The 24,306-nt window shown below is 41.5% G+C and overlaps 1 protein-coding gene across 4 annotated transcripts in view; it reads left to right on the forward strand.

Annotated features, from left to right (window-relative positions):
• Positions 1 to 463: 463 nt before the first annotated feature.
• Positions 464 to 24,306, forward strand: part of LOC137370182 (solute carrier family 66 member 2) — a 46,351-nt gene continuing 22,508 nt past the window's right edge. Inside the window, exons 1-4 of one of the 4 annotated variants that reach the window (XM_068032464.1) lie at positions 464 to 524; positions 6,569 to 7,022; positions 12,956 to 13,089; positions 15,484 to 15,528. In XM_068032464.1, the coding sequence (XP_067888565.1) occupies positions 6,808 to 7,022; positions 12,956 to 13,089; positions 15,484 to 15,528 (394 nt within the window). In that variant the 5' untranslated portion in view covers positions 464 to 524; positions 6,569 to 6,807. Of the gene's footprint in view, positions 525 to 2,669; positions 2,814 to 4,279; positions 4,295 to 6,568; positions 7,023 to 12,955; positions 13,090 to 15,483; positions 15,529 to 24,306 lie in introns of those variants that run through there. The other 3 variants (XM_068032461.1, XM_068032462.1, XM_068032463.1) reach the window with 3 other exon arrangements.

A 24,306-nucleotide genomic window follows, 5' to 3' on the forward strand; every position in this document is an offset into this window, starting at 1 on the left:
ATTCCCTGTAGAGGACACCGTGCAGGATCAGATACCGGATTAGAGCATGTCTCTGCTCAAAACCATGAGAAATCTTTGTGGGCAAATGTCAGCGAAGTGAATGGTGGGCATCGTTGTTTTGCCACTGATGGCAAAATCCAGGCCATTGTATTATGCTACTGCAGCATGTTCCAATAAGGATTTGCTGTTCTCTAGTTTCTGAGCTGGTTGCTAACAGTTTTGTAAAAGAATTATATCAGCCTAAATTAATTGAGTGAAAGGAGTAAAGTCTTTTCTAAAAGTATTTTCATTTGCTTTAGACCTGTTTTATATCCAAATAAATAGGCAAAATCATAATTGAGTTAGATCTAAGAATAATTTGCATGCGCTGCCCTATCTCTTTCTGTTTGGAGGCCACTCGCAGGCTCAGTTGTTCCGGAGGGCGCTAAGACCCAGCGGGCATCGGTGCTTGTTCTGAGGGCGCGTGCGCAATAGGAGGGTCGGACTGTTGTCGGTTGAAGGCAGCGGAGCGGAGATGGGCCGGGGTGAGTGAGGAGGAGGGAGAGGGAGGCGGGTGAGCGCAGTCGCCACTGGGCTGTGTGGCTGAAGGCGAGCTCGGGCAGGATCAGGATTTACCCCGCCCCTAACAGGAACTACACTGGGGAGGGAGATAGGGTTGGGGGATATGGGGGAGGGGAGAGATGGGATGGGTAGGGAGGGGAGGGGTGGGGTGAGGGTCCTTTGGAGGGACTGGGGGAGCGGGTCCTGGGAGGGGACTGGAGGAACAGAGTAGAAGTGTGGGGAAATCCTGGGAGATAGGGGAGGGAAGGGGGAGATTCTGGGAGATGGTGAAGGGATGACAGGTGTGGGCAAGTTCTGGGGAGGGGGCCGAGGGGGAACGGAAAGGAAAAAGAAATGGTTTGCATTTATATCGTGCTTTTCACGACCACTGGTCATCTCGAAGCACTTTACAGTCAATGAAGTACTTTCTGAAGTGCAATTACTGTTGTAATGGAGAAAACATGGCAGCCAAATTGTGCACAGCAAGCTCCCACAAACAGCAGTGTGATAATGACCAGCTAATCTGTTTTTGTGATGTTGATTGAGCGTTAAGTATTGGCGTGGAGACCGAGGATAACTCCCCTGCTCTTCTTCGAAATAGTGCAGTCGGATTTTTCTGACATCCACCTGATCAAGCAAATGGGGCCTCGGTTTAAAGACTCATCTGAAAGATGGCACCTCAGACAGTGCAGCACTGGAATGTCAGCCTTGATTTTTATGCTCAAGCCATGGAGTAGGACTTGAACCTGATGATTCAGAGGCAAGACCCCTACCAACTGAACCATTGCTGACATGCTAGAGAGGAGAGTCCTGGCAGGGGTGCAAGGGGGATGTAGGAGGAGGGATCCTGGAAGGGGTACAGAGGTGTCTGGGGGCTGAATTTTCATTCTGGGGTGTCGATCCGGCCATCGGGATGAAATGTGGGTTAGGAATGTACAAATGCTGGCGGCAGGACCCAGAGGGTGATTTTGAAGGAGGAGGAGGCTGAGGCTAATTAAGTGGTCACCTGCAGGACCCCCTCCCCTGCCTACCCCCCCCCCCCGTGGAATTAAGGAGGGAGGGTGGGTGGGCTCCCAAGTGTAGAGTGCTAGTAGGAGAATGTCCAGCACTGATACATTGGCAGCCCCACTTTTAGAAATGGGAGCTGCTGAAGTACGTAGGGAGACACGAGGATGTCTCCATTACTGGGTACCGACCACAAATCTGGTAAGAAGGCCGTAAGGGTTATGGCCTACGGACATCAGGGGACAGTACCCCCAAAGTAACAGGCACTTCAGTGGTTGCAGCGGATTTTTGGAGCGGAGGCCTCCGTATAGCTTTGCTACTGGGAGGTTGCTGCTGTTTCATGGACGGCCTACTGACATGACAGACATTCTGTGCGCCGGATCGAAAATCTGCTTGGTGTTGGGAGAGTGCCCGTAATTAATCTAATGATACCATTGCAAAGAAGAGCAGGGGAGTTATCCCTGGTGTCCTGGTCAATATTTATCCCTCAATCAGCATTCCAAAAAACAGATTATCTAGTCATTGTTGCATTGCTGTTAGTGGGAGTTTCCTGTTTGCAAATTGGCTGCCATGTCTCCTACAACGCAACTTCAAAAAGTACTTTATTTGCTGTAAAGTGCTTTGAGACTTCCAGTGGTCGTGAAAAGTGCCATATAAATGCAAGTCTTTCTTCTCTGTTCCCCCTAGACCCCTGATCCTGGCCACTCCTCTGTCATCCCTCTGCCATCTCCCTTAAAGGGCTTAATTGGTTACCCACCATGGCTGGGCGGGTAACTATTCCCGCCATCAATCTGACTCCTCCATACTCCCGTGGAGGTGGGAACATGTGGAGTCGGCCTGATGGGATTTCCATCCTGTTCTCGGGCCCCCTGCATACAGTCCCACGGGCCATTGAAAATTCAGCCCTGAGTGTTGGGAAGGAAAAGGTGGATCCTGTTGGGGGGTGGGGGTGCAGAAGAGGGAAGAAAAAGAGAGCTCAGAAAAGAGGTGGAGAGGGAGGGGAAAGAGGCAAACTTTTTTTGCCAATAGAAGGTATCATCTTATTGATTTCAGGAATCACTTAAAAATAATATCTGCTTGTCTGATCGCAAACTGGCTTACAAATCTGTTTCAGAGAGCACACTCGTGGCCTTGAAATGATAGACTAAGTTACCAGAGCTGCATTTTAGCAGCAGAAGAGTACAAAAACTTGTAATTATATAGCACCTTTAACTTAGTAAAACAACTGATGCATTTCACAAGGGCGATTTATCAAACAAAATTTGATAGTGAGTTTTCATAGTTCTATGACAGCAAAATTATATTTATTATTTTTGTTTATATTGTTATGGTTTGAGCTGTATGAATATATTCCTCTCTGTAAAACTAATTTTTAAAAACTAAACTGTCATTACAAACAAGGGAAAAATATAATCCCACTGGCAACAACAACTTGCATTTATATAGTGCTTTTAATATAGTGGAACATCCCAAGGCACTTCACAGGACAGTGTTATCAAACTAAATTTGACACTGAGCCACATGAAATATTAGGGCAGGTGACTAAAAGCTTGGTCAAAGAGGTAGTTTTTAGGGAGTGTCTTAAAGGAGGAGAGAGTGGTAGAGAGTCAGAGAGGTTTAGGGAGGGAATTCCAGAACATTTGGCTTAGGCAGCTGAAGGTACGGCTGCCGCTAGTGGAGCATTGAAAAGCGGGAGGCCAGAATTGGAGGAGCGCAGAGATCTTGAAGAGTTACAGGGCTGGAGAATGTTAGCGATAGGGAGTGGCTAACTTGGAGAGATTTAAACACAAGGATGAGAATTTTAAATTGGTGGCATTGATGGATTGGGAGCCAGTGTAGGTCAGCGACCACAGAGGTGATGGGGAAACGGGACTTGATGTGAGTTAGGATACAGACAGCAGAGTTTTGGCTGAACTGAAGTACATTGTGCATTGTATAAGGTTCTTCTGTTTGCTGTGTATAGAACATCTGATAGTATTTGTAAAATATGGTCGATGGGAGTGACGTAGGGCATTCAGTGGCAAAGTGTAGTGGTGCACAAAGCAAAATACACAAAAAGAACATGAAACCCTCTGCTAAAGGTGTAACATTTGAGATGCAAGTGTCATTGATCCCATGAAGGCAGCTGATCATGATTAAACCCTAAGGATTGACAATATATACAGTCATGCTTGACAAATCTACTAGAATTCTTTGAGGATGTAACTAGTAGAGTTGATGAGGGGGAGCCAGTGGATGTGTTTTATTTGGACTTTTCAGAAGGCTTTCGACAAAGTCCCACATAAGAGATTAGCATGTTAAAACGCATAGGATTGGGGGTAGTGTATTGCGATGGATAGAAAATTGGTTGGCGGACAGGAAACAAAGAGTAGGGATAAATGGGTTTTTTTCCAAATGGCAGGCAATGACTAGTGGGGTACTGCAGGGATCAGTGCTAGGACCCCAGCTATTCACAATATACATTAATGATTTAGATGAGGGAACTAAATGTAATATCTCCAAATTTGCAGATGACACAAAACTGGGTGGGAGGGTGAGTTGTGAGGAGGATGCAGAGAGGCTTCAGGGTGATTTGGACAAGTTGAGTGAGTGGGCTAATGCATGGCAGATGCAGTATAATGTGGATAAATGTGAGGTTATCCACTTTGGTAGCAAAAACAGGAAGGCAGAATATTATCTGAACGACTATAAACTGAGAGAGGGGAATATGCAGCGAGACCTGGGTGTTCACGTACACCAGTCACTGAAGGTAAGCATGCAGGTGCAACAGGCGGTAAAAAAGGCAAATGGTATGTTGGCCTTCATAGTGAGAGGATTCGAGTACAGTAGCAGGGATGTCTTGCTGCAATTATACAGGGCCTTGGTGAGGCCACACCTGGAATATTGTGTGCAGTTTTGGTCTCCTTATCTGAGGAAGCATGTTCTTGCTATAGATGGAGTGCAGCGAAGGTTTACCACACTGATTCCTGGGATGGTGGGACTGATGTATGAGGAGAGATTGAGTTGGTTAGGATTATATTCGCTGGAGTTTAGAAGAGTGAGGGGGGGATCTCATAGAAACCTATAAAATTTTAACAGGACTTGACAGGGGGTAGATGCAGGAAGGATGTTCCTGATGATGGGGGAGTCCAGAACCGAGGGTCATAGTTTAAGGATACGGGGTAAACCTTTCAGGACTGAGATGAGGAGAAATTTCTTCACCCAGAGAGTGGTGAACCTGTGGAATTCGCTACCATAGAAAGCAGTTGAGGCCAAAACATTGTATATTTTCAAGAAGGAGTTAGATATAGTTCTTGGGTCTAAAGGGCTCAAAGGGTATGGGGAGAAAGCCGGAACAGGTTACTGAGTTGGATGATCAGCCATGATCATAGTGAATGGCGGAGCAGGCTTGAAGGGCCAAATGGCCTACTCCTGCTCCTATTTTCTTTGTTTTTTATTGATTAAGTACAAATGCTGTACAGCTAATCACGGCTTTTGGATTAGATATAAAAAGTGGGTCTACAATTCTGCCACTGGTATAAGAGCTGGATTTGATATCACAAACTTGCATACTTGCCTCATTGATACCCAACTTCAAAAAACCAAATTAAACGAGTGCCAGTATAAAAATGGATTAAGAGCACTCACTCATTTGATGCCTTGGCACCTTGCTTTTTATATGTGGTTCTCTCCTGGCCAGCATTGGTACAGCACTTTGTCTGGCAATCTTCATCAATTTTAGGTATGAAAATAAGGGTAGGGATTATAGATATGTTAGACACTTCAAACAGCCATGGCTTTGATGGTAAGGAGAATTAGTCATTAAATAGAAATCTAGCTCTCCGGATTAAACTGGTACGATTGATCTGTTCGACATGCCGGAGCCAGAGCAGGTGACTTTGCAAACTCATTATTTGCCTTAAGTGGATTGGACACATGAGAAAATAAGCGCAAAAAGCATTGTGGTGACATTTTTAATATAAAACTACACAACCAAAACATTGTGGTGGAAATAAGTAAACCTATAGTCCTATAAATAAATTTGTTTCTAGGGTTGCTATATTTTTCTGCAACATATCTCCCTCTCCCTGTATTAATTTCCTCTGGAGTACCGTTCCAATGAGCGCGAGTGGATTATCCAGCTGTAAAGGACATTGTTGCCGAGCCTAATCCTACCCTCACCAGAGGTTCACGCACACTTTCACTGAGTTGTTCAGTTGCATTCTGAAACCCAGCACCATTTTCCATTTGCGATCTCAAGGAGGTGGTATTGCCCCTACTGCTGCCCCAGTTAAGACTGGTTCACCCGGGAAAGACTGAGGATCGAATCTGCTGCTTCCCTGGTTTCTGTGGCTCAGAAACATTACCTTTTGAGTGGTGGGGATGACATAGTTGCCAAATCCTAAACAAGGGGTGGCGATCATGCTTCAAATTCTGATATTGGATTTGCTGAAGATGGAAATTCATTTAAGACTTGAATAATTTAAAGTCTCCACCTCACTAGTGTGTGGGAAAAAATGACTCATTGAAAGCTCACGAACCGTTTGCATATTAGAATTTCCAGTTCACTAGTGCTCCCCATCTTACTGGATCAGTATTTGCTCGAAAGTTACAATATTTTCATCGTGTATCAGTGAGAGATAAAGAGGGCATTGCACAGCAGGAAGAGAGAAAATTACTCTATAGTATCAGCACTTTATGGTTTCCTTATCATGCAGTCTGTATATTTTTATGGCTAACACTGGCCGTCAAAGACTTTGCCGGGGGAAGGAATGAGAAGTTAACTTCTTGTCAAAGTCATTTCTCTGGCTCAGATGTCGAAATACAACTGAAGGTTTGAATCACAAACTTCAGTGAAACGCCTCACCTTGCAGCTCGGTGTACCTTTTTGTGGAGGCATCACGTGGATCACTTGCAATCGATAAAAAAAAAGGGAAACGGTTTCTTTTAACTTGTCCTTTCCCTCGCTGTGGGAAAACGGAGCAGTTTTACTGCTGTGCATATGTAACAATTAATTCCGCGCGGTCTTTTTTTTTCATTTCAGTTGTCGGCGTGGCATTGAGGAAATCCGGATGTTTTAGTGACATCAGCAGAGCTTTTAAGGACGTGTCGGATACTCCACGGCTCACATCTCAACCTTACAATTACAAAACTATTTCAAGCAGGTTCCAGGACCTTTTCCACAGCGACGAACGCAATGCGCCAGACGGTTGAAAATTGTAGCTTTGGCGACTGAAGAGGCCAAATAATTCTCTTGGCAGTCTTGCCTGGATTTATTTTTAGATGAAAATGGAAGAGAGTCTGAGCTTCCTTAAGCAGTTCGCCCTGCCTGTCAGCAAGCTGGCTTCTTGGATAGCAGCGGGGGCAATGGTGTTTGGTGGAGTGGTGCCCTACATTCCTCAATATAGGGATATTAAACGTACACAGAATGCAGAGGGGTTCTCCATCTACGTTTGTTTAGTGTTGCTTGTGGCCAATATATTGAGAATATTATTTTGGTAAGTCCACTTCCACTTTACACCAGAACATTTACTAAACTTCCTTGCGAGCTTTCATTAAACCGGATGAATTGTTTTACAAAGTACTTGGAACTGTGCAGTTAATTTGACGACGTAGCAGTATTTCAGTATCAAAAATTTCAGCACAGCATTGCATTACTGTTGTTTAACCCAAGAATTCTATGAATTGAGAAGTAGTTGTGTTTTTAATATTTTTAACAATGGCCAATCTTGGGAAGTGAAAAGATCTATTTTAAATGATGCATTGTGCAAGTCATGTGATTATGGCAGGTCCTGATTCATAGTCACTTTGTGGATCTGGCAAACCTTAGTAAATGCAGTCTTGGTGACTTTGCCAGAATATAGTTCCATGAATGAGGGTACACTCCTGTATTTGAAGTTGCCACGTTATATTTGGGCATGGACGGTGAGTGTCAGAAGTTTTTTTGTGCATGGGGCATCAGAACTGAGTGTAATCCCATGTGTGCATTGTCCCAACTTGGAGTCACTGGGTGGTCAGTTTATTCCCACTGACAACCTAATTTATCAAGGAAGATGTCTTTTCATCTGAATGTAAGTTGAGCAAGATAAAAACAGTGCACAATTTGCTACAATGGAGATATTGGTGATGACCACCATAAGGTAGACTGTTGTGAATCCTCCAGTGGTGAATTTACATCACAATTGGTTGGAAAATAATGGCCTACAATTTGCTGGAGCAGCGCATCTCGCTGTAAGTTGGATTTTTCTTTCCTTGCCCAACAGCTGCAATTAATTTGGAGCTGCAAATTGCTGGTAGTGCTAATTGATAACGGTGTGGAGAGGGCAATGGTGTGAGTGATGAAACCAATAGTCTTATCTCCTCAGCCAATAAAATTTAAGGATTTGAATGGTTAGAAAAGCTCTGAAGTGACAGCTTCAACATCTGCGTATTTAAACAAATATCACCGCACACATGCCTTCATAGAACATTGCACGCAATCATATGATTCAGACAGCTTCCTGCTCACAGTTCACATTGTTTTGTAGTTCATGACTTTCAGGAACCAAAGGCAGCTTTTATAACAATTCAAAGCATATGTTACTTGTGGAATCAGTATGTCAGTTGTTGGTCACTTGCCAATTAGTGGATCCACATACTTTGGGGGTGGGAGGGTGGTAAATCTAAACTCTTACATGCTGAAATGAATTTAGTATCGACTTTACTTCCAGCCAGAATCCACAATAAATCATTTTAATCAGAACTTGAGTATTGCTGAAAAGAGACATGCTATCAAAACTTTTTGTCTTGCACTTGTCAGGACAGATGCAAGAATACCAAATTTCAAAGGGAGCAGCAATTTATATTGCATGAGAAAAGGGTGCTGATTGGTTGGAAAGTTGACTCTGGTTGAGGCGCTGCCATGGAGAATGCACCGGGGAACTTTTGTCCCTCACGCTTTTGCTTAATTCAAAAAAAAAAGGACAAGTTCATCTTTGAAATTTGGCATTCTTGCGTCTGTCCTGATGAGTGCAAGACAAAAAGTCTCTTTTTCAGGAATGCTTAATTTAATCAGTGTGCAAGTGTGCTTTATGTAGCATGTGGAGAACAATTATTTAATTGCTAACTAGTGGAAGACCCTATTAACAGGATCCTTATGCCATTAAATACCAGTCGTAACTTTCTGAGGCAGGTTTAATTTGTTTGTACAACATACATGCAACAATTTCTTGATGGTCGCAGGGAAGTTGTCAGAAAATTGGCATTTTGTGAGGCGAGTGGCACAAATCGTCCAGCAATTTCTCATCTCTTTCTCGTCACAAATTGCTGTTTTTTTTCTACATTAGTAAGGCGTTTGTGCCTTTAACTTACCATTATTTGCCAGAAAATTCTGGGCCAGTTAGAATAACTGCGCTGCAGTGATTGTAGCGCCACATCAAGAGTAGCTCTGCTGATATCGGACACATCAAGATGCCAGGGTGAACAGAATGGAACTTAATGTTGCTCCTTTACAGATCAATCAGCTAATGTAGGAATGGGAATGTACAGGCAGAATGTCCAGGTCAGGTTTATTTTGATTTGAGTTGCTACTGATATAGTATAACTATGTAAATAGACATGAAGGGGTCCTAATACACATAGTTGTCTCTTGGACTACATGTGATTCCCTAGCCATATTTAATTACTACGTGCCAGCTTCATAAATCATAATATAAAAATAGCCAGCAAAAAAATCAAACTTTGCCTGTCTGTAAAAAGTTTATTATATTGCTCACTTGAGATGCCAATAGCCTGCATTGATGCAGCCTATTGAAGCACTTTCACTGATGTCCTGCCTGAAATGAACCAGATCAAGAATGAACCGAGGATCTTCCTGACTGCTGCAACTATCACTTCACACAATATTTTATCCAGAGTTATTAGAAAATAACTGCTTTTTATGAACAAAGCATGATAGAAGTCTTTAAGTTTACAAAAGAGTTTGATAGGGTAGAAGTAGAGAAGATGTTTCTAATTGTAGGCGAGACCAGGACATGGGGTCATAAATATAAGATAGTCACTAATAAATCCAATAGGGAATTCTGCAGAAACTTATTTACCTGGGAGAGTGGTTAGAATGTGGAACTCTCTAGCACAAGGAGTAGATGAGTCGAATAGCATAGATGCATTTAACGGAAGCTAGATAAACACAAGGGAAAGTAGAATGGGGGATATGTTGTTAGAGTTAGATGATGAAGGGTGGGATGAGGCTCGTGTGGAGCAAAAGCACTGGTATGACCCGTTTAGGCTAAATGACCTGTTTCTGTTGTATTGCTGTTATGATACCATATGTTCTCATTATGCTGTGGTTAAAAAATGAATTTCTTAAGACATGCACTTGCCTGTCCCTTATTCTTTAAACCTGCGGTGTAACCTTTTAGGATATTTAAATATATTCTTAAATGAACTTAAAATGCTGCAAATATTTTTGTGGGAAGATGGGGCCAGACTCTCCGTGGCAATGGAGTGACCTATTGAGTAGGTATTCAGGGAGGTTGTGTATCCTAGCCCACTGCTCAAGAATTGGGAGTAGGACCAGGACATAAAATGCCTTGTATCTAATTAACAGGCCTTTTTTTAATTGCATGCTTTTGTCTTGTGCAACTTAAATTTAGGTCTTCCTTTATAACTTTGTGTAAAAGTAATTAATAGTAAAAGCACAAGTCGGTGAGGGCATAATAAGAACAAAATACTGGGGTTAATTTTGAGATAAATTGAATAAAAAAGCAGGGAGTAATGTTAAATTTACATAGAACTATGGTTATATGGAATACAGAGTGTAATTTTAGTCTCTGTCCTACAAAAAGAATATTGAAGCAGTGGAGAAAGTTTAGAAAAGGTTTATAAGGATGTTGCTACAATTGTTAGAATCATAGAATCGTACAGTGCAGAAGGAGGCCACTTGACCTATCACACCTGCGCCGCCTCTTTGAAAAGGGTATCCAGCTGGTCCCATTCCTCTGCTCTTTCCTCATAGCCTGCAAATTTTTCCTTTTCGAGTACTTATCCAATTCACGTTTGAAAGTTATTTTTGAATCAAGCAGTGCATTCCATATCATAACACCTCACTGCGTAAATGTTTTCTCTCAAGTTTGTTCTTTTGCTAATTACTTAAAATCTGTGTTCTCTAGTTAGTGACCCTTCTGCCATTGGAAACAGTTTCTCCTTTACTTCATCAAAACCCTTCACGATTTTGAACATCTATCAAATCTCCCTTTAACTTTGTCTGCTCCAAGGAGAATGACCCCAGCTTCTCTAGTCTCTTCATGTGACTATCAGCAAATACTGAGGAGGCTGGGGCCTCTTTTCTCTGGAAAGGAGAAGACGTAATGGGGACATGATAAAGGGGTTCATTGGTGTGATGTGGAGAAAATGTTTCCATTAAATGTAAGTTCACCCCGAACAGACCAAACAAAGAATTTAGGAGGTTTTTGTTACACAGTGATGTATGTGGGACTTGCTGAAGTGGTTGAAGCAAGTTGCATTGCTGCATTTAAGGGAAGGCTTAGAACATAGAACATTACAGCGCAGTACAGGCCCGTCAGCCCTCGATGTTGCGCCGACCATCTGACCTACACTATTCCATTTTCATCCATATGTCTATCCAATGACCACTTAAATGCCCTTAAAGTTGGCGAGTCTACTACTGTTGCAGGCAGGGCGTTCCATGCCCCTACTACTCTCTGTGTAAAGAAACTACCTCTGACATCTGTCCTATATCTGTCACCCCTCAACTTAAAGCGATGTCCCCTCGTGTTTGCCATCACCATCCGAGGAAAAAGGCTATCACTATCCACCCTGTCCAACCCTCTGATTATCTTATATGTCTCTATTAAGTCACCTCTTCTCCTCCTTCTCTCTAACGAAAACAACCTCAAGTCCCTCAGCCTTTCCTCGTAAGACCTTCCCTCCATACCAGGCAACATCCTAGTAAATCTCCTCTGCACCTTTTCCAAAGCTTCCACATCCTTCCTATAATGCGGTGACCAGAACTGCACGCAATACTCCAGGTGCGGCCGCACCAGAGTTCTGTACAGCTGCAGCATGACCTCGTGGCTCCTAAACTCGATCCCCCTACTAATAAAAGCTAACACACCATATGCCTTCTTAACAGCTCTATTAACCTGGGTGGCAACTTTCAGGGATTTATGTACCTGGACACCAAGATCTCTCTGCTCATCTACACTACCAAGAATCTTTCCATTAGCCCAGTATTCTGCAATCCTGTTACTCCTTCCAAAGTGAATCACCTCACACTTTTCCGCATTAAACTCCATTTGCCATCTCTCAGCCCAGCTCTGCAGCCTATCTATGTCCCTCTGTAACCTACAACATCCTTCGGCACTATCCACAACTCCACCGACCTTCGTGTCATCCGCAAATTTACTAACCCACCCTTCTACACCCTCATCCAGGTCATTTATAAAAATGACAAACAGCAGTGGCCCCAAAACAGATCCTTGCGGTACACCACTAATAACTAAACTCCAGGATGAACATTTACCATCAACCACCACCCTCTGTCTTCTTTCAGCTAGCCAATTTCTGATCCAAAGCACTAATTCACCTTCAATCCCATACTTCTGTATTTTCTGCAATAGCCTACCGTGGGGAACTTTATCAAACGCCTTACTGAAATCCATATAGACCACATCCACGGCTTTACCCTCATCCACCTGTTTGGTCACCTTGTCAAAAAACTCAATAAGGTTTGTGAGGCACGACCTACCCTTCACAAAACCGTGCTGACTATCTCTAATGAACTTATTCTTTTCAAGATGATTATAAATCCTATCTCTTATAACCTTTTCCAACATTTTACCCACAACCAAAGTAAGGCTCACAGGTCTATAATTACCAGGGCTGTCTCTACTCTCCTTCTTGAACAAGGGGACAACATTTGCTATCCTCCAGTCTTCCGGCACTATTCCTGTCGACAATGACGACATAAAAATCAAGGACAAAGGCTCTGCAATCTCCTCCCTGGCTTCCCAGAGAATCCTAGGATAAATCCCATCTGGCCCAGGGGACTTATCTATTTTCACACTTTCCAAAATTGCTAACACCTCCTCCTTGTGAACCTCAATCCCATCTAGCCTAGTAGTCTGTATCTCAGTATTCTCCTCGACGACATTTTCTTTCTCCACTGTAAATACTGACGAAAAATGCTTGATGCATTCATGAGGGAGAAGGGAGTAGAGGGGTGTGGGAAGAAGTAATTAGAGTGGGAGGAATAAATAGACCAGTTAGGCCAAATGACCTGTTTCTGTGTGTAGATTCTGTATAATTCTATATACATATGCATTTCTAGTTTATTGATGAATAATAATTTTTTCTAATAAAGTTATTAAGACTGTTTAAAAGAACTTGTACAGCTTGAAGTGTGAATCTAATAATAACCTCTTTTTTTAAGGTTTGGAAGGTACTTTGAGCCACCCCTCTTGTTACAAAGTATAATTATGATCATTACCATGTTAGTGATGTTGAAGTTATGTACTGCTGTTCGTGTGGCCAGTGAACTTACAACACGACGCCGTGCCTTTTCAGGTTAGTGGCAATGCACTTAAGGTGGGCAAGATGCCAGCAGATTGTTTTAGTGCAAAAAAGATTTTGTATTTCAACTGTGTAAACAATCAAGTAAACAATTTTTAATACCCACAGGTCTAAAGAAACATTATGACCAAAAGGAATTCTGTTTATAAAATCTTATTGTTTTAGAAAATGTAACTTTGGAATTATTTTCCTGAGCTGCTAATTCTATAATGATTCAGTCGCACTTTGCTACTTTCGTATTCATAATTGCAGAGGGTAGGGGGAGGAAATACTTTTGAAAGGAATGCTCCAAAAAAAAAAAGGGGCTGCAACAATCTCTCGTGAAATATACGCCTATATGTTAATACAAAAAAATGAACAAACTTACTGCAAGGGCACAGACCTTTAATTTAGAGGAACTATCTTTACTGAATGTCAAGAACAGGGCATGAAAATAAGAGGCGTATTGTTGAAGTTTGTCTCTTGGCACTTCCCACTGCTCTTTGAAGTTATTCCTCCCCTCATGACGTGGTGGCGTAGTGGTAATGTCACTGAACTAGTAGCCATGGCAACTGGTGGAATTTAAATTCAATTAATTTCATAAAAATTTGGAATTGAAAGCTAGTCTTAGTAATGGTGCCATGAAACTATCATCGATTGTTGTAAAAACCCATCTGGTTCAGAGAGCATTGTACAAAATATACATCCTGTAATGCGCATTATTATAAGTCATCACTTGCCTTGGTGTCTCGCCAGCACCCTAATCCTCGCCTTGCCCTATCTGAGGTGAGCGACGGTAAGTGGTAGGTGGCAGTAAAATTGACCTGTAACAGCAATCTGGGTAAAAGATAAACCATGCTGCCCTTTAAACCAGTGTCCATTGTACTGTGCTTAACCAAATATTAATTGTTTTCCAGGGCTTGCTTTGTTTCAAGACTCTGGCACATTTTTTTCAGAATGCTAGAGACTGTAAATGTACAGTTCTACAGCATCAAGTTTAGTTCCTCGAATTGAATTCTAATCATTGCAGATAAACATCTGGAAAATTCAGTCTTTTAACTTATAAGAAGGCACAGATTTAAAGAAGTAGTTGGGTTGGTTGTTGGGTGAAGGTGCTGAGTGTTGAACAATGCAGTTATTTACTTCAATCTCAGTTCAGAGTAAACAGTCAAATAAAATTGGCCTGTGAAATGAGACTTGTATTAAATTAGTTTTGTTTTAGAATGTGGCATGTTCATTGGATGACATTGATCCCCACACAAGTGTTTGCCTATTAAAGGGAATGGTGCAAAACCAGTAAGGGAGGTTAAAGAGATCTAAATTAAATAATGACATTTTATCCCCAATATTCTGTCTTCTGATGACTCATTGACTTGAACTGCAGTATACTTCCCTGTATAATAGGAGTCTTCTGGTGCTTCACCCAAGGGTATGATTTGCACCTAGATGATCATGTTTATACTTTCCCACCATTGGGAATATCCCAACCAAGTCTGATCTTCTTACCGGATGCAAGTGTGTGCCCTTTCAAACAGGGATGGCTGAATGGTAATCGGGATCAAGAGCTCCTTCTGAATTCTTCTCTTTCCACCTCCCCAGCTCAAGGTCCTAAGGCCATTTGTGGCATCCTGGAGCTCAGCTGCCTGAGATCAGCGAGCTCACTGCAGGCCATCTTGGTCTGTATAGCTCAGTCTCACATCATGGTCACTGAACTGTTGGGGCACCCTAGTGAAATTAATATATGAATTGCAAAAGGAGTGGGAGAGGCTTTGGAGTCTCAAAGTACACTCTGCATCATCCACTGGTCATGAAAGACTGGATGTCACATACCTGGTGAATTGGACAAGTGATACTCATTTGACATTTTCTATGAGGTGAGAAAACATGGCATATTCTTATTCATAGCTAGGAAATAAGATTTAAAATAGAACACATCTGAACTTGCTGAACTTGGCAATGGTCTAAATTCAGGCTGCTGCTGTCACAGATCGACACTTTGCTTTTAATGTTCTGGGTTCAGTGCTATCTTATGCCCATGTTAAAGTATTTATTTTTAAAAAGACAATTGTAATTTTCCCAACAAAATGTATTTGTTTTATCTTGACTACTTGGCTTGTTTTAAACTGTTTTATTCTCAATTTTCAAATAGAGATCATTTAGGAACTATATACTGAAGGATTGGACTATTAAAGGCTTTTCCAGATTTTAAGGAGGGAAATAATTAATCCTGGTCTTGGGTGTGTACATAAAAAAAATGGGTTAAAATATTAACTTGCTAGAATTCTTTACTAACATCCCTCCTGTCCCAGCAAAAATGTCAGTATGCATTAGTTGCTGAAAAATACTGGGCTGAGTCAAAATCAACTTGCTTGTCTTTTCTTCTTTCTGGCTATTGGTCTGTGTTAACAGACAGTAAAGATGAAGAAATCAAAACTCCTAGGAAGTTCTTTCTGGGTATGTATACACCCATGTAGCATGTGCATATCCCAAGATTTATCCCATAGCCTTTCTCTGAGCCTCCATTTTTTTCCCCCCACTTTTTTGTTGTGAATGCATGAATGTTTTTGTGTTGTAAAAACTTGGTGTGCGCAGCCCTTTTTCATTAGAGGGGAATGTTCGCATGTGTGGATATAAAATGGGGAGTGGTTAGATCATTCTCAACATTTCAAGGCCTCAGTATGCTGATAAGGAAATATTCAACACGTACATACACAATTTAATTCATTTCCTGTTTTCTGTGTGAAAGGTTTGCGCATTCCAAGATATTAATTCATAGAGACCTTTGTTTTAAAAAAAATTCTAACTTTTAATACCTATGCAGTCTCAGCCAAAACGATGAGTGTTGGAGATATAATGCAAAATTTAACTGCATCACATCGAGTATCAGTATTGAATTAGAACACATTTTATGCCAAGGTTGTGTGATAGGGTATGCAAACCTAATGATGTGACTGTCATGAAATGTTGCTTGATTATTTATTTTGAGAACTTTAACTAAACATTTGCAGCTCTAGCTACAAAAAATGGCAACTTGTAACATTGTTCAGCAAGCTCTCTCCTGTAAACAAGTGGCAGAGTTTTCTATTTAAGGGCTTGAAAGACTTTTGTTCCTTCTCTATGGGCAGCATATGGCCTCTGCCAGTGCTAACCCACAGTAGCATGGCAAGACTGGGACCTCATTATGCAAATGAAAGTTACTGTCCTTTCTAATAAGATGATTTCCCGTAACAGTCTGCAAATTGGTGTAGAATAACTTATAAAATGATTTGAGTCTAGAAATTACTGTGCGAATGTTTAATATGGTAGCATGAAATTAGTGTTATTTTGATATAGTTGTTAACCAGTTTGAAAAGTATTGATTGAGCCAGCAAAGTAGTTGCATGTGCATGTTAAATATTGATATCTCGCAGCATAATCTGTAGTTTTTTTTAAAGAAAACCTTAAACTTACTTAACTTTAAAGAGTATATAAATTTCCAATATCTTATCCTTTATGAAAGACTTTAGGAAATTTTTAAAGAGTTAACCAAACTCAATAAGTCAAGAGATGCAAGCTAGTGTACACTATGCTGGTATATTCTTGGTGTTACAGATTGTTCTGCAAAGGCTAATATTTGAATAAGATATTTTCAAAATCTTGCTCACATTTGTTTGTCTTGGCTGATGCTGTTACCACCCCCACATCCAAAAGTTTAGCCTTGTTATTTCAATAATTCACGGAGCTTTTCATGTTATATCTTAGGACTTTTTAAGTATGTTCTTCAACTAAAATGTATGTTTGACACTCCACTTGTCACATTAGGAGCTCATTTACTATTGAGAATGTGACAAATTGGCATTAAGCCAGTAGCAAGACTCGTTCTTTTGTGATGACCCAACCTGTTACCTCTTCCAAGGGTTTTCACAGACCAAGGTTACAGTGGGTAGCAGGCTTCATTGACCCTTCTGCATGAGAGGGTGGCACTCTATAATACTTGAATAAGTTTTACATTTGAGGAGTTTTTCTTTGGGTTTGAAATAGATCATGTTTTTGGAATGTTGCAATGGGAAAGCCCATTTCATTCCAGTAATCTAGTTCTGATGACATGAACCAATGGAAATTTTACATTAATAACTTACTCAAGTTGCAGGTTGAATACAGAGTTGTGCAGTACAGTATGAAAGACTGTTCGTTGAAACCATGCACAAAGTCTATAAATCCTGGCTATATTCAATAAATGGTCTCAATCAGGAGCACTACAGTAATGAATTATGTTTTTAATGGCTTAATATTGAGCCTTTAACATCAAACCAGGTTTCACTGATGTAACTAGCTTTTAAAAGTGGACAAATTCAAACCTTGCAAATATTGACACAATTTCATAGGCCTTCTCGACTTCCCAAAGGAAAACAGTGCTATCTTTACACAATGTTTTTCATTAGTGTACAGCAACAGAAACAACATGCTAGTAAGCCAACACAAACAGAACTCTACCTTGGGAACCCCGAGATTCTCTCAAGGCTCCAGTAGAATCTGAGGACCCCAATTTGAAGATCTGTGCTTTAAATAAAAAGGTATGAAATAGTTATCCCACAGTATTCCAGGTATTAGGCCTAATTCTTTTACAGTTTGTGTGCAGGGGGCATGGAGAATGCTTTGTTTGTTTTTCACATTCCAGGATAAATTTACTGTTGTTAAGTTGGAAGCTTATTTTATATTTTTCTATTCTAATTAGTCTTTAACTTCAGTGTTCTGTTCTGGTGGTATCTGTAAAGTAACTTTTTTTGTTTTAAACCCCTGTTTACTGCTAAAATTTAGAAATGAGAGGCCTAGCAACTATGGATCCATGAACTGACTTAACATACATTTCTTTGTGTAGTGTTCGGAACTAATTATAAGCTGTCACTTTCAATGTCTTTAAAAATTGGTTTTATTCTTGATGTGGAATGTTTCCCAGGACAAGACTTCCACCTTGTGGTCTAATGGCAAACAGTAGGTCCCTCAAAAAAAAACTTGTCTGTTTTTGAATTGTGTGGAATTGATCAAATATGCTACTTATGTTAGTGGAGCAGATTTTGATTGTGTATACTCAACCCATTTAATTTCCTGTGGAAAGATTGTTGAAAGTTTATTTGTTTTTGCCTTGCCAATGCAAATTGGACACCCCTTCAGGATATCGGTCAGATGTTACATCATCATTCACCCTTGACCAATTGCCTTTCTTGCCTGGAATTTCTAACTTTCCAGCAGCTCAGACACCATCGCATCCAATATGATGGTGTAGGCTGATATCTGGTCTCTGCTGTTTCTCCACAAGCAGAAAAAGCAGGTTGCTTCGGTAGGGACTGTTCTCATGCTCTTGATAGGGATTAGTTACAAAAGATAGGGCCTCCTTATCCTTTCAACTGGGATATAGTGCATGGGCTAGGGAAGCATGCATCACATTAGAGGTATGCAAAGGAAACTTGACGCGAGCCCGAATGCTGGACCTGAATGTCCGACCCGACCCATGCCGTCGGGGTCGGGTCGGGTGGCATGCCTTTACATCAGTACATGGGTAAAGGCCTGCTCCCTGATCTGACCCCGACGGGATCCGACGGCATGTGTCGCGGTCGGGTCGGGCTTCCGGGTCCAGCATTCGGACCTGGGGAGGGAAGAGAAGTATTTTGTCAGTAGGAAAAAACAAGGTTTCTCCTATCTGTTCAAAAGAAAGACTTGCATTTATATAGCACCTTTCATGATCTCAGGATGTACCAAAGTGCTTTACTGCCAGTTAAGTACTGTTGGAATGTAAGAAATATGACAGCCAGTTAGCACACAGTAAGCTCCCACAAACAACACTGATAATGATCAGCTTTTTTTTTCAATGATGTTGATTTGGAGGATACATATTAGCTAGGACATCGGGGAGAACATCCCCCGTTCTTCTTTGAAATAGTGTCATGAGCTTTTTACGTCCACCTGAGAAGGCAGACAGAGCCTCAATTTCATGTCTCATCCGAAGGACTGCACCTCCGACAGTGCAGCCCTCTCTCTCAGTACTGCACTGGTGTGTCAGCCTAGATTTTGTTTTCAAGTTTATGGAGTGTGATTAAATGAGGATTTAAATAATCCTTTCTTAAACAAGGCTCCTGCTGTAGGGTTTACAAAACATTGAAACTTGAAGACGATGACATGCAGAGCACAAATGTATTTGACTTAAATGGCACTTTTCATAGGTGTGCTGAGTTTCATGTCTTCACCCTTTGATCTATGCCATCAAATAGTGCAAGATTATTTTCCTTAAATCATGGCAAACAGCAGAACTGTGTAAGAAAAATTGTCATGGCAGCAGTAACATAGGAAGAATTAATATTGAGCTATAAAGTTGACTTGTCTTTCAAACATGTGGGTTTTGTGTTTGGCACAAAAGTTTATTTAGCAGAAATACACATCTCTCAGTTAAATTAATGAAAAATTAAATCAGTGAAAGGGAGTCAAAAAAGCTTCTGTGTTAAATAACTGAATATTTTGTTTTGGCTATGGTATGATACATTTTGTAAAAGAATGTAATATGGTCTTGGTCCTGTAGGAGTCAGCATTTGGTAGTAATTGCTATAAATCAAAATAGCTGCATCATTTTTATCCAAGCAGATGCTGTGGACATAACAAATACACTTTCATTGTAGATATACAATAAGGACCTGATTCATCATCACCACCACCTTCTCGAGGGCAATAGGGATGTGGAACAAATGCTGGCCTTACCAGTGACACTCACATCCCGTGAAAGAAAATCATGATTTGGGCTAATTTATCAAAAGCAATTTGAAATTTTGCTTCAGACAATAATTAACCATTTTAGTTCTATTTTAAGTTTTAATTTAAAATTATGCTGAGAAACAAAATACCTTTAAAGTGCCAATGCTTACAAAATGTACATAGATAATGTAAAACTGTTCAGCTGTGGGCCTTTTTCAGTTCTGTATATTAGCCCCGCTTGCGCCCAAACCATACCAGAGCATGAGTAATATCCTTTCACTTACTGCAGAGTATGGGGAAAAAATTGGAGCAAACTGAATTAGATAGCACATACATACATATTTCCACTGGTTGGAGATTCTAAAACTAGGGGGCATAGTCTTAAAAATTCGGGCCAGACCGTTCAGGAGAGATGTTAGGAAGCACTTCTTCACGCAAAGGGTGCTAGAGGTTTGGAAATCTTCTCCCACAAACAGCAGTTGAAGTTAGAACAGTTGTTAATTTTAAATCTGAGATAGATAGATTTTTGTTAAGCAAAGATATTAAGGGATATGGGCCAAAGGCAGGTATATGGAGTTAGGCTGCGGATCAGCCATGATCTCATTGAATGGCGGGACAGTCTCGAGAGGTTGAATGGCCTACTCCTGTTCCTATCTTCCTATGTTCCTATCTTCCTATGTTCCTATATGCTCTTCACTCTAATAGCTTTTTAATAAAAAATATTTTCTGAAAAGTTAGTTATTACCAGCCACTGGAGATTTGCCATGTAATGTTGCAGACAGAACAAAATGGTTGGCAGATTGGCAAATGAATCTCACTGGAAGTGCAATTGCCACCCTTCCCTGTTTTAGCAAAACTGTAAAGTGGTTTAACAAAAACCATTAGCTGGATTCTGAATTTTTTAAAGTTACAGTTATTGAGTAAAAGCTATGAGGGTTAAATTGGTCTGTGTAGCATCCATTTTTCAAGCAGTATGTGCCTGGCTGCCTCAGGTCCCAAAATGGCAGGCAGTTTGCCTTATTGGGTAAGGGCAAACAAGAAGCATCCATTACCCCTGCCTGAGCAGGCGTTGGCTCCTGTGCATATGCAAATAAGGGACCTAATGACTGCTTGAAGTCCCACTGCAACATTGGTTTGTCCTGTGGTAGCCAGCACTGGGGTAAACCTTGCATAAGTAAAGAAAAGGTACGCACTTCAGTACAGTTGGAAGATCCTTTTGGATCTATTAATCTAACCGTCAGTTCTTTTCAGCACTTTTGATGCCATTTGCTTCATCTTGTAAACAAACCTGTAGTCACACCATCTTAATTGGGCTTGCACATTTGAACATATTGGATTACTACAGAATCCCAGAAATGTCTAAGCATACATATCAAACATACACAATAAATTTTAATAGCCTTCAGAGAGCTATGAGCAGCTGTATCTTTTTCCACCTCTAGCTTTAAAAGAAGCCTGTAAAGTAACAGTATAGAACCTAATGACATGTTAGCTGAACAATTGAAAGATATTATCTTACCCAAATTGCCATTCTTGTCAGCATCTCAACGTTCAATGGCCTATTTGACCAGGGGTATCACACACTGTTCTGTCCTGCCTAACATTTACAGATAAACAATTCTAAATAGTAATAAGGAGCCTGAAGTCTTGCTTATGGTCTCCATCACCAGCTAGAGAATATTGGGGACAGTCTTAACTGTGGCTTACGTTAGCTAACTCAACACAGACCAGGATCAAATCTGGGAGTTTCTTGGATATATAAGACTCAATCTTGAGACATCAGGTGGTTGAAGTTTCAGTAGGGGACTAGTTTGGGAATAGTGATCACAATTCCGTAAGTTTTAGAATACTCATGGACAAAGACGAGAGTGGTCCTAAAGGAAGAGTGCTAAAGTGGGGGAAGGCCAACTATACCAAAATTCGGCAGGAGCTGGGGAATGTAGATTGGGAGCAGCTGTTTGAAGGTAAATCCACATTTGATATGTGGGAGGCTTTTAAAGAGAGGTTGATTAGCGTGCAGGAGAGACATGTTCCTGTGAAAATGAGGGATCGAAATGGCAAGATTAGGGAACCATGGATGACAGGTGAAATTGTAAGACTAGCGAAAAGGAAAAAGGAAGCATACATAAGGTCTAGGAGGCTGAAGAAAGACGAAACTTTGAAAGAATATCGGGAATGTAGGACCAATCTGAAACGAGGAATTAAGAGGGCTAAAAGGGGTCATGAAATATCTTTAGCAAACAGGGTTAAGGAAAATCCCAAAGCCTTTTATTCATATATGAGGAGCAAGAGGGTAACTAGAGAAAGGATTGGCCCACTCAAGGACAAAGGAGGAAAGTTATGCGTGGAGTCAGAGAAAATGGGTGAGATTCTAAACGAGTACTTTGCATCGGTGTTCACCGAGGAGAGGGACATGACGGATGTTGAGGTTAGGGACAGATGTTTGATTACTCTAGGTCAAGTCGGCATAAGGAGGGAGGAAGTGTTGGGTATTCTAAAAGGCATTAAGGTGGACAAGTCCCCAGGTCCGGATGGGATCTATCCCAGGTTACTGAGGGAAGCGAGAGAGGAAATAGCTGGGGCCTTAACAGATATCTTTGCAGCATCCTTAAACACGGGTGAGGTCCCGGAGGACTGGAGAATTGCTAATGTTGTCCCCTTGTTCAAGAAGGGTAGCAGGGATAATCCAGGTAATTATAGACCGGTGAGCCTGACGTCAGTGGTAGGGAAGCTGCTGGAGAAGATACTGAGGGATAGGATCTATTCCCATTTGGAAGAAAATGGGCTTATCAGTGATAGGCAACATGGTTTTGTGCAGGGAAGGTCATGTCTTACCAACTTAATAGAATTCTTTGAGGAAGTGACAAAGTTGATTGATGAAGGAAGGGCTGTAGATGTCATATACATGGACTTCAGTAAGGCGTTTGATAAAGTTCCCCATGGTAGGCTGATGGAGAAAGTGAAGTCGCATGAGGTCCAGGGTGTACTAGCTAGATGGATAAAGAACTGGCTGGGCAACAGGAGACAGAGTAGCAGTGGAAGGGAGTTTCTCAAAATGGAGACGTGTGACCAGTGGTGTTCCACAGGGATCCGTGCTGGGACCACTGTTGTTTGTGATATACATAAATGATTTGGAGGAAAGTATTGGTGGTCTGATTAGCAAGTTTGCAGACGACACTAAGATTGGTGGAGTAGCAGATAGTGAAGGGGACTGTCAGAGACTACAGCAGAATATAGATAGATTGGAGAGTTGGGCAGAGAAATGGCAGATGGAGTTCAATCAGGGCAAATGCGAGGTGATGCATTTTGGAAGATCCAATTCAAGAGTGAACTATACAGTAAATGGAAAAGTCCTGGGGAAAATTGATGTACAGAGAGATTTGGGTGTTCAGGTCCATTGTTCCCTGAAGGTGGCAACGCAGGTCAATAGAGTGGTCAAGAAGGCATACGGCATGCTTTCCTTCTTCGGACGGGGTATTGAGTACAAGAGTTGGCAGGTCATGTTACAGTTGTATAGGACTTTGGTTCGGCCACATTTGGAATACTGCGTGCAGTTCTGGTCGCCACAAAAGGATGTAGATGCTTTGGAGAGGGTGCAGACGAGGTTCACCAGGATGTTGCCTGATATGGAGGACGCTAGCTATGAGGAGAGGTTGAGTAGATTAGGATTATTTTCATTAGAAAGACGGAGGTTGAGGGGGGACCTGATTGAGGTGTACAAAATCATGAGAGGTATAGACAGGGTGGATAGCAAGAAGCTTTTTCCCAGAGTGGGGGATTCAATTACTAGGGGTCACGAGTTCAAAGTGACAGGGGAAACGTTTAGGGGGGATATGCGTGAAAAGTTCTTTACGCAGAGGGTGGTGGGTGCCTGGAACACGTTGCCAGCGGAGGTGGTAGGCGCGGGCACGATAGCGTCTTTTAAGATGTATCTAGACAGATACATGAATGGGCAGGAAGCAAAGAGATACAGACCCTTAGAAAATAGGCGACATGTTTAGATAGAGGATCTGGATCGGCGCAGGCTTGGAGGGCTGAAGGGCCTGTTCCTGTGCTGTAATTTTCTTTGTTCTTTGTTCTTATTTTTGCTTTAAGCCACAAAACTCAGTGGGGGTTTGAACTGCAAAATAGTGAATTATTTAGAAGATGGATGAGCTCTTCAGTATATAGAAGTTCTTATTTACTTCAGTTGACTTTTTTTTTTAAAACCAGCAGATGACTGGGTGGCTGTTACCTCTGGTGTCCCCCAAGGATCTATCCTTGGTCCCCTCCTATTTCTCATCAACATGCTGCCCCTCGGCAACATCATCTGAAAGCATTCTGTTAGTTTTTACACATATGCTGATGACACTCTGCTTTGTCTCACACCACTGCTCTGGACTCCTCCGCTGTTGCTAAATTGTCAGACTGCTTATCTAACATCTAGTACTGGATGAGCAGAAATTTCCTCCAATTAAATGTAGGGATGACTGAAGCCATTGTTTTCGGTGCCCGCTCCAAACTCCGTTCCTT

The sequence above is a fragment of the Heterodontus francisci genome, chromosome 5, assembly GCF_036365525.1.
Source record: "Heterodontus francisci isolate sHetFra1 chromosome 5, sHetFra1.hap1, whole genome shotgun sequence".
Taxonomy (NCBI): domain Eukaryota; kingdom Metazoa; phylum Chordata; class Chondrichthyes; order Heterodontiformes; family Heterodontidae; genus Heterodontus; species Heterodontus francisci.